This window comes from Taudactylus pleione, unplaced genomic scaffold (genome assembly GCF_031769625.1).
Source record: "Taudactylus pleione unplaced genomic scaffold, aTauple2 ptg000032l, whole genome shotgun sequence".
NCBI classification, from domain to species: Eukaryota; Metazoa; Chordata; class Amphibia; order Anura; family Myobatrachidae; genus Taudactylus; species Taudactylus pleione.
In genome coordinates, this window is record NW_028284434.1 from 31,866,123 (window position 1) to 31,883,439 (window position 17,317).

A 17,317-nucleotide genomic window follows, 5' to 3' on the forward strand; every position below is an offset into this window, starting at 1 on the left:
ATGAGAAAGACACACGTCGCAAAGCCGTTCTGTGTAATTGAAGCTTCCCCTTAAGCTGGCCACACACTAGACCAACTTACATCCAACCAGCCAACTTGTTGATTGGTGGGAATGAAAATCTGGTAAGGTATGGGAGTAAATGATGATCAGCAATTTTCTCCTAAATGCCAGAAAACAGATGAAAATGGTCGTTCAGACAAGTTTGTTAAATGTTTGATCTAAACTATTTGTTCACACAACAGTTTTGGTCCATTTTGCAGCGTTTGGGAGCAAATTGCTGATTATATACCTTACCAAATTTTCATTCCAACCAATCAACTAGTTGGCTGGTTGGACAGATAATCTTTAGATGTGTGGCCAGCTTTAGAGTAGGAAGGGGTGTGTCATTGCTGAACTCTACATTGCAGTGTAAAAATAAAGCTGCCCTGTATTGTGGGCTACATACAAAAGCAGCCAGTAGTATCCCTGCACTGGATTGTCCAAGTTACTTGCATTTTTGCTCTGTTCTCCACTCTGAGCTGCCCCAGAGCTCAGTTTAAATGATGTGTGCAGTGATAGGAGGCATAGGGAACAGGTATGCTCCATTCTAGTCATTAATACTATAACCTGGCCTAATTCATATGGATTTAAGAGGCCAGAACAGAATGTGTAATGTATTATGGTAATGTATACTGGACATTTGGCACTATAAAATTAAAACCAGTGCCTTTAAAATGGATACTGGACATTTAGGGGGTGATTAATTAGTGTTGATGGCTGCAATGTGCCAGGAAATCTGACCACACATCTGGCGCTTCTAGACCAGTAACACCCTATGGAAGTGCACAGAAAAATGTACAAGACTGGGTAACCTTAATTAGCGGTATATGCGCAGTTGCACATCGTGACAGCACATTGCGCTAATTGAATACCCCCTTTGACCTCTTGACACTGGGGTTCAGTCTAGTATTCTAGGTGTTCAATACTAGACATTGCTAGCTGTATACTGCCCAGTGATTGCTACATACTGGATATTGGGAGCTATATACTGTACATCGGAGCTCAGCTATATACTGGATATGGGATCTATTCACAGTACATTGGGAGCTATATACTGGATGTGGGAGCTATATACTGGATATTAGGAGCTATATACTGAACATTGTGAGATATATGCTGTATATTTGGGAGCGATATACTGTACATTGGGAACCATATACTGACATGGAGAGCTATATACAGAAAGTGGGAACTATATACTAGATGTTGGAGGTATATATATATCGGGGGCTCTGAACAGCCCACAAAGGTATATATACTGCACACTAGAAGTTCTATATAGCACACTAGTGGTTCTATACTGCAGACTACGGGCCTGAGTTAGACTTGCATTAACTGTCTTTGCAAGAGGCTGGAATTAAAAATGGATGAACGGGCATGCACACAAGTTGCCAACGTATTTAGAGATGCACACATGTTGCATATGCTGACACTTTTGTTTGGAGAGGAGGATAATGTGCATTAACAGTACAGTAAATGCAGTACAGTAATGGCGGCAGACATACGTTTATCATGCTCCTGTGAGGTGGTATTTATTACTGCATGGAACTTTAAATACAGCAGTTACTGTAAATTTTGCACATAAATTAAATTGTGCCAGTTTGGGAGCTGATGGTGTCTGTAGACATCCTGTTATATTAGCCTACATGACGATACGCATAAAACAAATGTATGCACAAAATCTACATCCTCAGCAAATTTCTGTTGCTAATGGTTCCTTAGATGTTGAAAAAATAAACAGGGTATGAAAAGGGAGTGTTGTCTACCATGGAATCTGTGTTTTTGGAGAAACGTTTGTTTCATGCATCTTGGCTCCAGACTGCTTATGGCTCAGCCCACTTACTGTTCTATGTGTGTCACTGACAAAAAAAATATAATGGGCACACTGCCCATGAAAAGTATCTAAGAGCAACGGTTTACAAATGTTGCTATCAGGGCTGTAACGGGCGTGTGTGTATACGGTGGCGCTGCCTACAGTGTGAGGAAAAGGGAGGTGGCACAGTTTGTCCTGGTGCCACCTGTCTCTAGCTTGTGAAATGCCAAGAGGGCACTCTGAAGCCTGGAGAGGCACGTGACGTGTCCCCAGGGTGCATACAGCCCTACTCCCAAGTTACATGGGTCTTGAGGTGAGTATGAGGCTCAGTATACAGACATGCCCTAATACGGCACTGAATACTATAACTGTAGCTGGCCTCCATTGGTGTATTATATAACCTGTTCATGTAGCAGAAAGATTGAAGCCAGAAGAGTATACCTTCTATGAATTGTACCAGACCTCACAGTAATGTCTAAAAAAGTAAATATGCCCACTAATCACTATGAATCTACACTGAGAGTCAAACCTTAGCCTGGGTACTACTTTGGCATCAACTTCCGTTTATTATAGTTAATATATTTAGCTCTTTATTTATATATATTATTATATAGTATAAGAGAAGGTATACTGGGGATCTCATTTAGTATATCATGCACTCCAGTAGCTCAATAGACGGTAAGCCTGATGGTGCTAAATATTTGCAGTTTCAAACGGCTTCAATACAAAAAAATAAAAATGCTATTACCTGAGAAACTATACTGGAGGGACTGAAGGTGGAGCTGTATGTTAGTTTGTCCCTGTGTAATCTTTCTTTGTTGTGGCAGTGTACTTTCTTCTAAAATCTTATTGTTAGTCCTCGATGCTATGCAGTTTAGATGTACTGGTAACAGTAAAGTGAATCCCACAATATCTCCCTAATGCTTGAGCAAAGGACATGTTCTGCAACACAAAGCTGATTACATACAGACATCTCTCGGGGATGACCAAAAACAACAGACACTCAACTATTTTAATTGAATTTAAATCCATTTATGTCTGTCTATAACACAATCTATCCCGCTACTTCAGTACACAGTGCACATAACCACATTCAACAGACAATGGGGCCAATTTAATAGGGGCAAGCAGTGCGAAGTGCTGCTGCAACGGTGTCTAAACACGGCTCCTCATCTCACCCCCATCTCTCACCAGACTGGAAGATTTTTGTACACAGCCCTATGGGGCTCCAAACAAAAATTAGCGAGTACGGGACTGCCATAGGCACTTACGTGCATAGGGAGCAGACTCGTGGCTAATCAAATTGACCCCAAAATGTTTTCATACCTGAACCTGTATGTCATCCCAGGGGTCTAAGCGGACAGATTTCACTCGGCTGATTTGAGGGATGTTGCGATGAATTCCAGAACAGTTCAGGCAAATGAACACCCCAAGAGTGTATGAAGCCCAGTCTGGATCTGTAAGAGAAAAGCCAAACAGGTACATTAAGTCACAGATGGGCCTCAGACTCTGCTAGATTATGTACTAATGTAGGTAGTCCACAACATTACTATCCATCATATTTAATTGAAGGTTCTACAAACCCCAAATGTCCTTAGACCAAGTTTTCTTGAGCATTGCTTACCAATCTAATTACTGCCTATGGTACAACATTACACAACTCCAGCACCTACAAAAAAACTACACAAACAATATTCAAATATGATCTAACATTTTTTGAGCATATGGGTTCTAATCAGCCCACTACAGAAAAATAAGAAAATAGTAATAAATAACACCCAATTTAATATACAATTAGTTCAGCTGCACAGATAAGTGTTTTCAGTTGGTGTGAGTTAAAAATAATAATAATAATAATAAACTTAAAAAATTAAATATAGACAACAAGCCAATTTCACCGAGCTTGGTGGAGATAACCCAGCAGATGCATAAGGCTGGACTGAATGACTGGCATGCAAGCATTATATGTAAAACACAGCAAACTCCATGAGACAGGCCGACAGATGTAGGCAGAGTATAACAAATACTGTAACAGCTAAAGGGCAACACATTTTCAGTGAATTGTTAAATAATTTTAAATATGATGTTTTAAACAATGTAATTCATTGTATCATTTATTTTTAATGTTGTGTTTACTGGTTAATGTAGTTAGGGATGGATGCCCACAACCCAAGCACTGTCCATGCTCTAATGGTCCCAAGCCACTTTATTTTGTACTGTAACCACTTATAAGCTAGAGTATAAGTCAATGGCCTTCACTTGTAAACATTCCATACAGCAGTCCTGGCCAACCTGTGGCTCTCCAGCTGTTGCGAAACTACGAGTACAGATGTGTCCACATACATCTATCCTCCATGCGCTACAAGTCACGTTACACATAACGCGTGAGCGCCATGTGACTCGGTAGCATCGAGCGTCTTTTATCCTTCAAATGAGTCCTATTCGCGAATAGGACGTACAAGCAGCTTATGCTGATTAAAATTATATTCTGTGTGCGACTGCGGGTGTTTTTGAATGCAAAATGCTACGTTAGTGTCACAGCCGCTGACACTGTAACGTAGCATTTCACATGCAGATATATCCGCATTTGAAGGGAAAAAGTTGCACAAAAAGATGCTTGGCGCTACCGAGTAGAAGGGCTGTTTAACGTGCAAGGAGGCTAGATGTATGTGGACACATCTGTATACCTTCCAACCGATCAGCTGGTAATGCATGCTGGTACTTGTAGTTTCATAACAGCTGGAGAGCCACAGATTGACCAGGCATGCCACACACCATACTAACCCACTCTCTTGGAAGTCTGGGAGAGTCACGAATTTTGGGCAGTTCTCAGTGACTCCTGGGAGAAAAGGAAAATCCCCAAATAGCATGATCATGGCCTTGTCCCAAATGCTCTGACGGTGTTATTTGCAGTAAGTTGCAGTGGATGCAGGGCCATAGTAATAGAAATTGCAACACTGCATCCCCTGCACTTGAAATTTGGTTCTAAATGTTGGCAGGTATGGCATAAAAATAGGATTCTGACACCTGTACTTGCTCTCCCTAGTGAGTGGTTATAATGCAGAGTTGTGCAGTTACAGGTTTTGGAGATCCCAGCAGAACCAATGAAATGGTATGTACTATACAGTGTGACTGACATCATGGCAGACCTGCTTTGAATAAATGCATTGTAGACTGACTCTCAGAACTCTGTAATCGCAACTTTTTGACTTGTAATCGGATTTCATTGAGACACTCTCCTAAAGATGTGGGAGGACCTTCAGAGGTTTGTAATGAAGAGGGGAGATAATGCAGTGGAATGTGAGTATAAAGCCCCCCCTCCCCCCATACATCAGCAATCTGAAAACCACAATTGAACAATTTGAAGATTTATTACCAGATTTTGGGATTTCCCAATCTAGCAATCTGCGCCCATACATTACAGATCTTTTTCAGTGATTTGCAGATCGATTGGGCCTTAACACAGAAAGATGCATTTTACCCCTATGGTTCATATACGAGAAATGCAATATACTGCAGGAGTTGTCATGTCTATCGCTTATGCTGGGCATACACTACCAGATAAAATGTCTGTCAGACCGACAGACATTTTATCTGGCAGCCTGCCAGCCGCAGAAGTCGCCGGCATACACTGTGAGAGAAATCTCACAGTGTATAGCCCGACATCCGCGCTCCGCCCCCGTGGGAGGAGACATGTCCCTGTTCCTTCCATAGGAAGGAACACAGGAAATGTCTGTCTGTCGGCCGCGCTGGGCATACACTGCCCGATGCGGCCGACAGTTTACCTGCTAAATATCGCATCGGATGGGCATGCTGGACAATCCAGCATGCCCGACCGAGCAATATTTAACCCTCGGGGCGGATCGTCCCGATAATTGTAGCGTGTATGGCCAGCATTAGGGTTACGTTCCTAATTGTGTTAATTTATCTCACCAACTAGTACACAAAACACCCCCTATAAAGGTATTTCCAGATTCCACTTGTACAGCACTATAGTACTTGATTTATAAACACCTAATACTAATTTTATTGTTACATTGCAGAATGCTTGCCTACTTTTTTGATCCAAGGGCAGGGGATTGGGGGTGTGACAATGCGATTGTCATCATCACTAATGAAGTGGGCAGGACTCGGGGAGTGATTGCATACTCACAGGAGCCCAGGAGAACCCCCCGCAGTTCAGGATACAATGTGCATGTATGAATTACTAAATGACTGTAACTGAATTTTCCCTATGAACAGCTAACTAATGTGAGTGTTGCATACATAATATACAATAAACATTTTAATTGCCTTTGCAACATTTTGCTTGTATGTTTGTTTATGTGGATAACAAAATAGATCTGATACACAAAGCCGATGTACTGGAGTCAATAGATTCTTTGCTACTGTACGTGTGAAAAAATCCCTAAAAACCCCTGTAGCACGTGATGCACAGAATGCGCACAAAGCGCTGTTGCGATTGAGACGCACGGTAACAAATGTCTTGGAAGTTGCTGGGTGTTCCTGGGCGGTGACTGGGAGGTAGATAAATTAATGCACGGAGATGATCCATCTTATGGGCGTGTTATGGGAGTGTTTGCATACTCATATGTTAAGTCTGCACCTCCCTTAAGGCTGGTTCAAGTTTCAATGGTGGCGTCCAAGGCGCACCAGGCGGTATTACAGTGCCAATGGACGCTCATAGTGGGTATCTCAGTCCTTGCTCATTCACACGCATGGATGTACACCAGGGAAGGGCTTTGTAGCGCAAGTTGCATAAAGTTACATACATTTGCATAAAAACCACCAAAAGACTGCATCCTCCTCTGAACCAGCACCTCAACTCCCCGCCCCATCTGAGAAAGGAGTTATAAAATATTGTAACCCCCAAACTAATATTCCTCACAGTCGCTTCTACCGAAGTACCTAATGCATTGTATGTGGTCCTATGTGGGGGTACAGAGGTTCTGGACCCTAGTTCACGCATATATATATCCACCACGCTGGGAATGACTGTAGTTTCTAATGAACACCTGAGTGGGCTATGTGGGATCTTATGCCCAAATCCGGGGCATCTTGCCCCCCTAAAGGTGCCCATCAGCTATTAGCAAAGATCACTGCAGCTGCAAAGAAAACCATCCTATCTCAATGGATCTCTGCTGATACTCTGACACTCACTCTTTTATAACCTAGAATATTGTATATGTTCCATATGGACTGGTTGGAATTATCTCTTAATAAAGATGACGGGAAAAGAAAAGGTTTTTACCACCTAGCTCCCCTATGTTCACACATTGGCCCTCATTCAGACCCGGTCGCAAGCGCTGAGCGCTCGCAACCGGGCCGATGTTTAGGCCCTGCTCACGCGCAGCGGCTGCACTGCGCGTGCGAAGCCCCGGAGCGAGATAGAAATTCTCTCGCTCCGGAGCTCACTACAAAAGGTGTGGCTGTCGATGTTGATCGACAGCTCGGCCCGTTTTGAAGGCGTGTCAGGGGGTGGTTTCACAAACGGAGGTTTTGTGGGCGGCCGCACTGACATCAACCTTAGGGTCTCGTCGCAAGCCCTGATGGACGCGATGGTCTTGACCATCGCGACCATCAACCTTGTCGGTCACTAAAGCTGTGGGTGGTAACCCACAGCTTAGCTAGCAACCAGGAGGCCGCACTAAAAAATTGAAGCGGACGCCCACATTCAGAACGAGCGCTCGCTTCTTGCGACCGCCTCTGAATGAGGGCCACTGTCCTCTCAGGTCAAAGATACATTCCGTGCTGCAGTCCAACTTACATCTCAGTATAATGAAGAAATGTTGCCCACAGGTGCTCCCCCCTTTTAAAATGTTTAATATATAAACTCCTCGCTGTACTCTGTCTCCACTGATGCGTTATTTATGTTTGACTTTGCTGGCCTTATTGTGCCTGGCTTGTGGTTTTGTGACTCCTTAGTACACACACAATATTTAATGATGAACCCCTTGCAGTCAATGTCTCAAGACCAATTAGCGCTATTGTGGTTTTGATATTGATGATGAAAAGTGTAAATGAGGACACTGCTCTCCTGCCAGGTTCAGTTATGTGATGGGTAATCAAGAAAGTGGGTGATTAAGGGAGATGAGAGAGGAAATAGGGGAAACAATGGCAGTCTATGTGACATCACCACAGAGCCATGCACCCAGCCTACCAATGACACAGAGCAGTTGCAAGCAGCATGATGCGTACATTTATTGTGACCACTCCTCTGCCCGCCTGTTAGGTAAGAAACAGCGTGGATGAAGATTGCATATAATGCTTTGGAGCGCAGAATATCCAGGCTAAGGGGGAGATATATTAAACCTTGGAGAAGTCCCAACCAATGATCTTCCAATTGTCACTTTACAGGGTGTGCCAGAAAAATGACAGTAAGAAGCTGGCTGGTTGGTACTTTATTTCTCCACTTTATCTCTCTCTAAGTTTTGATACATCTCCCCCAAAATCACTAGGGAGAGCGCAGGAGGGCAAACTGCATGGCTATGTCACTCATCACTATACTACCAGCCCATTCTCAACAAAGTCATAATTTTAGGGCCGTATTCAATTAGCGGCGAAAAGTCAGAATCCGCAGAAATATATCACAGGTGACGTCATTTCGCCAGGCGGAACTTTTCGCCCTATTCAATTGCAAAGACGTTTCGCGTACGCGGAAAGTCAATGCAATGTAATAGGCGGAAAAGATTTGCCTATGAAAGCAGGCGGAATAAAAGTGCAGAATTGGGTTTTAAGGGTGCAAACGTCGGAAAACCGCTCAGCACCCATGGGACAGCCCCCAAAGGATAACTGCATCAAAAAATCCCTATAAAAAAGTGAGGGACAGCCCAACAAATAACTTTGAAAATGGGGGCTAAAAAGTTAAAAGTTGGGGTACAAACATAAAAAGTGGCGAAACAGACTTGGGGGGGCCTGCAAGTAGGGGTGAGGTGTTTTTTTGAATGCAGGTGCTTGCAACAGGTTGGTTTTTCACTATATTTTTAACTTCACTTTAGTGACTTTAAAATATACTAGCACCCATTTTGAAGTACCCCAAATTTGACAGGACTACTTATTTTCTCCAAAAAATAAAGCTTTATGCCATTCTTCACCACTTGAGCAAAGATGCTAATTAGAAGCTATTGAAACAACTTAAATACCCCAAACAGATTTATTAGGCCTATTCGGGGACATCTTTTTTCCCCATTTCTGACAGCACTTTCCGCCTGTTCCGACATCGCGGATTGCTGTTTCCACGTCCTTTGGAATTGAATAGGGCGAATAGCTGGGGCGCGCCCAATAGGTTTCTGCGTCCAAATAACACGATGTAGGTGGAAAGTAGATTCCGCCAATGGCGGCGAAATTATCGTGGATAATTGAATACGGGCCTTAGTTGTATTTTGTCTGCATCTTGCAATCCTTGCATTGGTCAATGTGTATCTAAAATTGCATGAAAACTGTGTGATTTATATAATCTAACACATAAGAAAGCACCCGCACATTTGGACATTCCTATAGACCCTCCATATGGCTGTCTGATAAAGGAGCGGTCTGCAGGAGTTAAAGTTATAAATACTTTGACGTACACAACCCGCAGAAAACTCCCAGCATCATCTGCAAGATCATGGGTAGATTAATGTGCTGGGATCGGCCATAATCAATGTGTAATGTCAAGAGCATAACTCTATCCAGCGGTGAAGGATGATGGATCCTCCAACATTAAGGTTATAAAATACAGCGATTCATCTCCAGCAAAATCGTGAAATTGTCCAGTGGACATAAAAGTCAATAGTGCTGGAGAAATAAAAGTGAAACCATGCTGTCGGACAATTTCCCTGCCTTCCTATTAGAGCAGTACTCGAGTTCTTAATGTGTTTGGGAGAAATGACTCTTGCAAAACCACCATTTGCTTAGAAGGAATTAAATCAAGTGGTCAAACTGAACATCAGCGACTTGCTCAACATCCCCCATGTTCCCCATAATTAGCGTCTTCAAATCACATCCTGTGCGGCTCGATAAACGAAACAGGCCACTTACTGCACATGTGTAATGTCATGCGGAATAGGACCTGAGAGGCTGATTTAGAGACGGACACTAATGCATCTGCGCAGCGTGAATGCAAATTCATGCTAATGCCGCAGCTGATGAATCTGTACAGAGACGCCCGCCGGCCGTGTCTGTAATCCGCTGTTTGAGTACAAAGATGCAGCATCGATCTTCTGAGCAACCCTATGAATGCTCAGAAAATCTGTCAGAATCAAGCTGCTGGGGCCAGTGGTACAGCGTACACAGATGCAGTCTTTGGCTGCAACTCGCCCGTGTTTGACCAGACAACCCCCAACGTGACCTCCCGCTTCCTTGCAGCTGTGCAATACCGTCCATATCTTAATCAGACCCGAAGACGTAAAACTGAGGAAAAAGTATCAGAGTTGAGGAAAACGTACACAATCCAGGTTAAACAGGCAAAAGGCAGGTCCAATATGAGTGACCCAAACCACATTTATTTATTTATATATTTGCATGCAGGGTAAATACTGTACTGGCTCATTTTGCATGTAGCCCACAAGTGCTTATTTTTACACAGCAATTTAGATGTCAGTTTGGACACCCCTCCCAAATCAAAATCTCTCTGCGCATTTTCCATCTGCCCCATCTGCAGTGCAGCATGGTTTCACCAAGGTACCCCTCAGTTACTCAGCTGTACTCCCAACTCAGAATCAGGCCCCAGATGTCAACTAAGATGCACAATAGAGGAAAAAGTAACACAAACGAAAAAGTTTATAATTGAGGGGGGGGGGGGAATAGAAAAAATTAGGAAAAAAGTACACAGCACAGTAATTGCGCCAGGCGTCTTGCGACACATGGAGGGAAGGGGATAGGTATATGTTGACACATCTGTAGGTTTATAACAGAGTGCTTGGGTATGAAAGCATCATATCTCCCAACATTGAGACATTGTGACAATATAAGCACCACTACCAAACTGTCCAAGATCATCATCAAACCGACTTCCTTTGGTTGAAATGCAGCACAAGTTCCACGCAGTGGCGTAACTAGGGCAGGGCGAGCGGGGTGCGTGCCCTGGGCGCCGTTGGACCGGCGGTGCAGGGGGGCGCCGCCAGCCACGGTACCGGCCCGCCCGCCCTAGTTAGCCAGTGTAGCGCCGACCGCAATGAGTGCGGTCAGCGCTACACATTTACGCAGGACCGGTGCTAGGCTTCCAGCGCCGGTCCTGTGCTGCACACCTGGGCCCGTTCCCTCCCCCTGAGCGCTTGCCCAATAGCGCTAGGAGGCGGGCTCAGGCTGTGCATAACATACGCATCGCCGCCACGCTGGTGGCGATGCATGTGTTAAACAGCAACCAATGAGAGTAAGATAGCACCTACTGCAAGAGCCGGGCTTCCGTCCGGCTCCTGCAGTGGGTAATGGGACAGACGTCATGACGTCTGTCCCATAATGCTGAGCGCGCCAGCCCGGGAAGACTGGCGGGCGGCGGCGGCGGGAGCGGCATCGTGGACCGTAGCAGCAGCAGCGTGGATTCAGGTAAGTATATTTTTATATATATATATATATATATATATTTTTTTTTTAACCTATCTGCACTACTGGGGGCACAACGAGGGAGGTGGATACTATGGGGGACCTCTACTGGGGGTGGGGGCACAATGGGGGAGGGGTGTGGCTACTACTGGGGGGACCTCTACTGGGGGTGGGGGCACAACGGGGGAGGGGTGGCTACTACTGGGGGCACCATTATTGGGAGGACCTCTACTGGGGGGGCTACTACTGGGGGGACTTAATCGGGAGGGGGAACCTCTACTGGGGACTACTACTTGGGGGGGAACTACCACTGGGGGCATTATAAAAGGGGCCTACTACTAGAGACACTGCACTCGGGGGACCACTACTGGGGGCAATAATAGGAAGGGCCACTACAGGGGGCACTGGTTGGGGGGGATCACTACTGGGTGCCTGCATAAGGGGGCCACTACTGGGAAAACTGCATGGGGGGGAACTACTGCTGGGGGCACTATATAAAGGGCACTGCATAGGGGGGGGACTACTAATGGGGGTACCATATAAAGGGCACTGCATAAGGGGATATCGCTACTGGGCGCACTGCATTGTGGGGACTGCTACTGCATAAGGGGGAACACTACATGGGGCACTGCATTTGGGGGGACCACTACTGGGGGTACTGAGTAAGGGGAACTAATTGGGGGCTGTATAAGGAGGATCACTACTGGGGATACTGTATAAGGGGCACTATGGGCCTGCATAAGAGGGACCACAACTGCATACTGGGGGTACTGTATAAGGGGTACTACTAGGGTTAAGGTGCATATGGATAGGAATGTTCAGTGTGAAAATAAAGGGGTGTATCATGTTGACACGCCCCATTTTTAAGTGACCACGCCCATTGTTTTGCCGCGCGCGCACATTGGGGGGGGGGGCCCCTCCCTTATCAAATTTGCCCTGGGCTCCAAATACCCTAGTTACGCCACTGGTTCCACGTGACCCATGTTTCAGAAAAATCTAGCTGAAATCAGGACAATTGGGAGCATTGGCATGTCTATAATGCAACCAGATTTTGGTGCCTGGCGACCAGATTTTACAGGGAGGGAAGAAGCAGATCTATCAGCCCCAGCGGAGATTATTGCGGTGGGCATTTCATGCAGTGATCGCAGTTTTAAAAATTGATCGGGTCCTGTAGGACCTGCTGGTGTTGCGGCGGCGGCGTCTCCCCGACCAATCACCGTGCGGCACCTCCTCCCAACCAATCACCGCGCGGCGTCTAGCAAGCCAATCACTACGCGGCGTCACCCCTGCTAATTGTCTTCTCCGCGGCACCTGTTTGCACAGCATCCATCGGGCAAGTGTATTGTTGGTGGTGCCAGGCCCATCTAGTAGCTGGCACTCCTTCAGCAGCGCTGAGCTCTGTGCACGAAGGAGGCAGGGAAGGTGGACACTGCAGAGAGGAGGGAGCTGCAACAGTGGCCTGGCCGGGGGCTCCCAGCAAAGGCAAGGAGGTAACCACTACCTCATGTGCAGTGTAACAGCTGCGTAACACAATTTTAATCCTGTAATTGTTTTATTTTTATTTTTTTTGGGGGGGGTGGTCTGTCTCCTACAGTTTCACCCTGGCTCCTAGATTTTAGAAAAATTTGTCGAACCCTGCATAATGGGTGCAAGTTGTGCGGTGCACATGGGCCAGGGGCACCCATATAATTACACTCGCTTCTACGGAGTCCCGTGCTGCAGCAGCAACAGTAGAGAACAATGGGAAAATGGCACTGGAGCAAAAAGCCAGAGTCTACTGCACCGCAGAGAGGAGGGGGACCACACAGGGCCTGCACACGGAAACTCTCCTTTCTTAAATCGCCCTGACTGGGAGGTAAAATGTATTGTTACTTTTAGCCATTTGATTTAATTAACATGCACTAGATCAAAGCATATTCATTATCACTATAGATGTGTACTGTTAATAACTAACCCCAATAACAAATCAAAAAATGAAGTACCTTTGAGGAAGTATTTTCCAATGAAAACAAAAAGGCAAAACTATGTAAAATAAAACTGCACACAGCCCATCTAATTAGAAAGGAAAAGCTGTTCTTGTTCTTTTCACACATCACCCATAAATAGGTACATGGCCAAATAGTAACTTCTTCCTCCATCTGTTCTATATCGTCACCGACACTTAATGCAAACACAAAGTTTTTTTGTTTTTGGGAGGGGGTGGGGGGCTAAAACTTAACTGTATGTAACATGTTATGTAAAAATTAAAACAAAATCTATTTGAAAGTCTATGAGCCCTATTTATCAATATTATTTCTACTACAATAACCCTTTTCACATTATTTTAGTATCACATACATGTAGTAAAGGGCTTTTGGAGCAGTTTTCTTGAAAAACTACACAAAGCCCTTAAATTCTCATATTTTTAGTAAGCAGGCCGCAATTCCCATACTTGTAATAGAAAATGTTATCTTCACATTTACCAAAGTTCAAAAAAATACCGGGGGAAACCCTGTGATAATAACGCCACCTGGAGATGGCGTTATTAGGGCTTTCCCCCGGTTCCCCACCTCCTACTCTGCTCTAACAGGCAGAGCAGAGCCGGGAGCCAGCGCCATGCTCTGCGTGTCTAAATAGACCACACGCTGATTACTGTATAAAAAATAAAAATAAATTATATATATATGTATATATATATATATATATATATATATATATATATATACAGAACAAAGGTCGTAGGGCACTCTGACTGAAACAAAAAACATGCCCCGGTTCCTCTCCAGAGTGAAAACTCATAAATACAGCATGGAAGCGTGGACGGAACTCAGGGACAAATACCAAAAAAGAATACAGCAAACTGCGCTGATATAGTCAACGTTTCAGAGCTCAGCGGCTCTTTTATCAAGACAATATCAAGAAACACACAGAATAAATGACATATAAATACATACCAATATCCGACCCTCGTGCTGCAAACGCGCTGACCCGTCTGAGTCCTGATGACGTCATAGGCGTAATCAGCGCCGGCGGTCGGTGACTCATAGGGGGCGTGGAAGTGACGTGTACCTTCACCATGGCAACAAAGGGAAGCTGAGGACACATAACATATGATCAAATGCCAAAAGGGCAGGCTGTTCTAGACAAAAACTCTACACAAAATAACAAAGTTACAGGAGATATCCAAATAAATGCAATCACTGTAATAATAAGATACAGCACAGAGTGATAAATGCACCTATATTAATGTCATACGTAGACGGGGTCTCAAAGAAGATACAGCTGAACAATAAATAATAAACTGCAGGTATACAAAGATCAGATGCTGGAAGGCTAGTGAGAATCAACAGCCAACGAGTAACCTGATGTACTGTACTGTACCGTGGCTATACCCCCTAAATGATTAGAGTATAATGGCATATATAAGCAAACCATGAAAGCAAAAAACAGGAACTAAATAAAAACTAGAGAAAGCAACCTAAAGATAACGTTTCATTAAGGCCCCAAGGTTGCACCGTTTGCAGTGTGTAAATCCAAAAGGCTTCCTTCTGTAACAACATACGGTCTCTATCACCTCCCCTGGGATTCTGGGGAACCCAGTCAATCATTTAATATCGAATAGTGGAGACATTGTGGTGGAAGTCTCTGAAATGTTTGGCCACGGGTTGATCCGATCCTCTGCACTCAATGGCTGACCTGATGTTAGAGTGATGCAGGGCCATCCGTTCTTTAAGTTGTCTCGAGGTTTTACCCACATAAAGTAGGCCACATGGGCATCTGACGATGTATACAACATATCGACTAGAACAAGTCAATGGATACTTAATGCGGAATTTTTTCCCCGATCTGGGATGGCAAAAAGTATCACCTGTTTCTAAAAAACTACAGGTAGTACACCCAATGCATTTGTAATTACCTGCTGGACGAGTCAAAAAATGCGTGAGAGCTACATTGGTGTATTGGCTCACGTCGTTATGTACGACAATATCTTTAATGTTTCTACCCCTTTTATATGAGGTAAGAATAGATGAACCTTGTAGCGCTGGGAGTTTAGGGTCGCTCGCAATGATCGGCCAGATGTTTCTGGCCCTACGCATTAAGGGTCCACTCGCCGTAGTGAACTGTTGAGTCCACACCACTTTATTGTGATTGTTAATGGGATCTCTAGATTTGAGGGCCTGTAACCTAGATAAGGTCAGCTCTTTATCTTTGGCTTTTTTCAAAATCTTGTAGTGGTATCCCCTCTTTAAGAATTTGCGCGACATTTTGTCGATATGACTGATCGCATCCGTACGATCACTGCAGATTCTCAAGATTCTCAGAAATTGGGAATAAGGGAGTCCCCATTTGAGAGCTGGAGGATGGTGACTACCAGCTTGTAGAGTAGTGTTACGGTCAGTTGGTTTGAAAAACATAGTGGTATTCAATTCATGTCCTTCATTCTGATTGATGGTTACATCCAGAAAATGAATAGAATTGTAGTCATATTCAAATGTGAATTTAATAGGGTGTTGTTTATTGTTGAGCTCTGTCATTAACTGAATAAACAGTTGTGTAGGACCTGACCACAGCAAGAAGATATCGTCTATATATCTAGAATAACCACTGATATATTTGGCGATGTTGGGATCCCCAAAGAAGAATTCATCTTCAATGCCAAACATGTAGATGTTGGCAAAACTGGGTGCCACACACGATCCCATGGCGCAGCCTGTGTGTTGGATGTAGGTCTTCTTATCAAATAAGAAATAGTTCCTTTTCAATGTTAACTCCAACAATTTAATGAAAAAATTAGGATCAGGTCCTGTATATAGCGGGTGAATACGGATAAAATTATTCGTGGCCTGTATCCCTTCCTCATGCGGGATACTGGTGTACAGGCTACATACGTCGATGGTACATAAAAGATGACGGGTAGGTAAGGGAGACAGATCTTGCAATCTCAGGATAAAAGCAGTAGTGTCTTTTAGAAAAGATGGTTTGGAATTCAGAAGCGGCTGTAGATAAAAGTCCAAGTATTGCGAGATACCATAATATATAGAATCTCTGGCCGCAATAATCGGTCTACCCGGAGGCTGAAAAGCATCTTTGTGAAGTTTAGGAATAGTGTACAGGACTGGGATTTTGGGAGTATCCTGTTTCAGGGCATCAGAGATGTTCGCAGTGATAGTTAAATTTGACACTACTTGTTCCAATACTTCAAACAGTTCCAATTTAAATCTGTTGGTAGGGTCTTCATGTATGAGTTCATAAACTGAGCTATCAGCTAGCTGCCGATAGCATTCAGCTTTGTAAGTTGTCAAATCCTGTACCACTATCCCGCCCCCTTTGTCCGCAGGGCGGATGACTATGTCTTTACAATTTCCTAGCTGTTGCAATGCTTTGTTTTACTTATACCCCAAATTATGTTGGAAAGGAACCTCTGAAGAACAACATTTTGAGATCATATTGTCCATATGATTCGTGAAACTTTTAATATTAGAGTTGGAGGAATGTGGAATGAACGTCGATTTCTTACGTACAGGGATCTGTGAAATAGCAGAATCTGTAGGGCCAAAAAATTCTTTAAGCTGAAGCGGAGTCGATTTTATTTGAGTCTATTCTACAAGATACCTCAGGTGAGGATACTACAGAACAATTAATAGCTCAACTTCTACGTTTAAAAAAACGAGAAGTGGACTTTTTTCTCCACGGTGTCTCACTTTCTGATTATTTCAGAGACAAAAAAATACCAGGGGGATTCCGTATCAGGAATATCCCGACTATTGGACGCTACAATACAGAGTTTTGTCGTAAATGGGCTGCGGTCCTCAATAAATGTTCCTTCGACCTGATTCTGTTAGTGATTGAGGAATCACGTAGAGAGCTGACACTTGTTAAAGACAAAATCCATACTTTTGAGAGTTTACATCTCTCTAAGATCAAGTCGGATACATCCCAGGATTGGTTGATAAAATTATCTAC

At 44.1% G+C, this 17,317-nt stretch overlaps 1 protein-coding gene across 2 annotated transcripts in view; it reads right to left on the reverse strand.

Moving 5' to 3' along the window:
• Positions 1–17,317, reverse strand: part of ADAP1 (ArfGAP with dual PH domains 1) — a 238,444-nt gene that overhangs the window by 157,390 nt on the left and 63,737 nt on the right. For both annotated transcript variants that reach the window (XM_088451986.1, XM_088451987.1), the window contains exon 2: positions 3,179–3,309. In XM_088451986.1, coding sequence (XP_088308112.1) covers positions 3,179–3,309 — 131 coding nt within the window. The remainder of the gene's footprint in view (positions 1–3,178; positions 3,310–17,317) is intronic.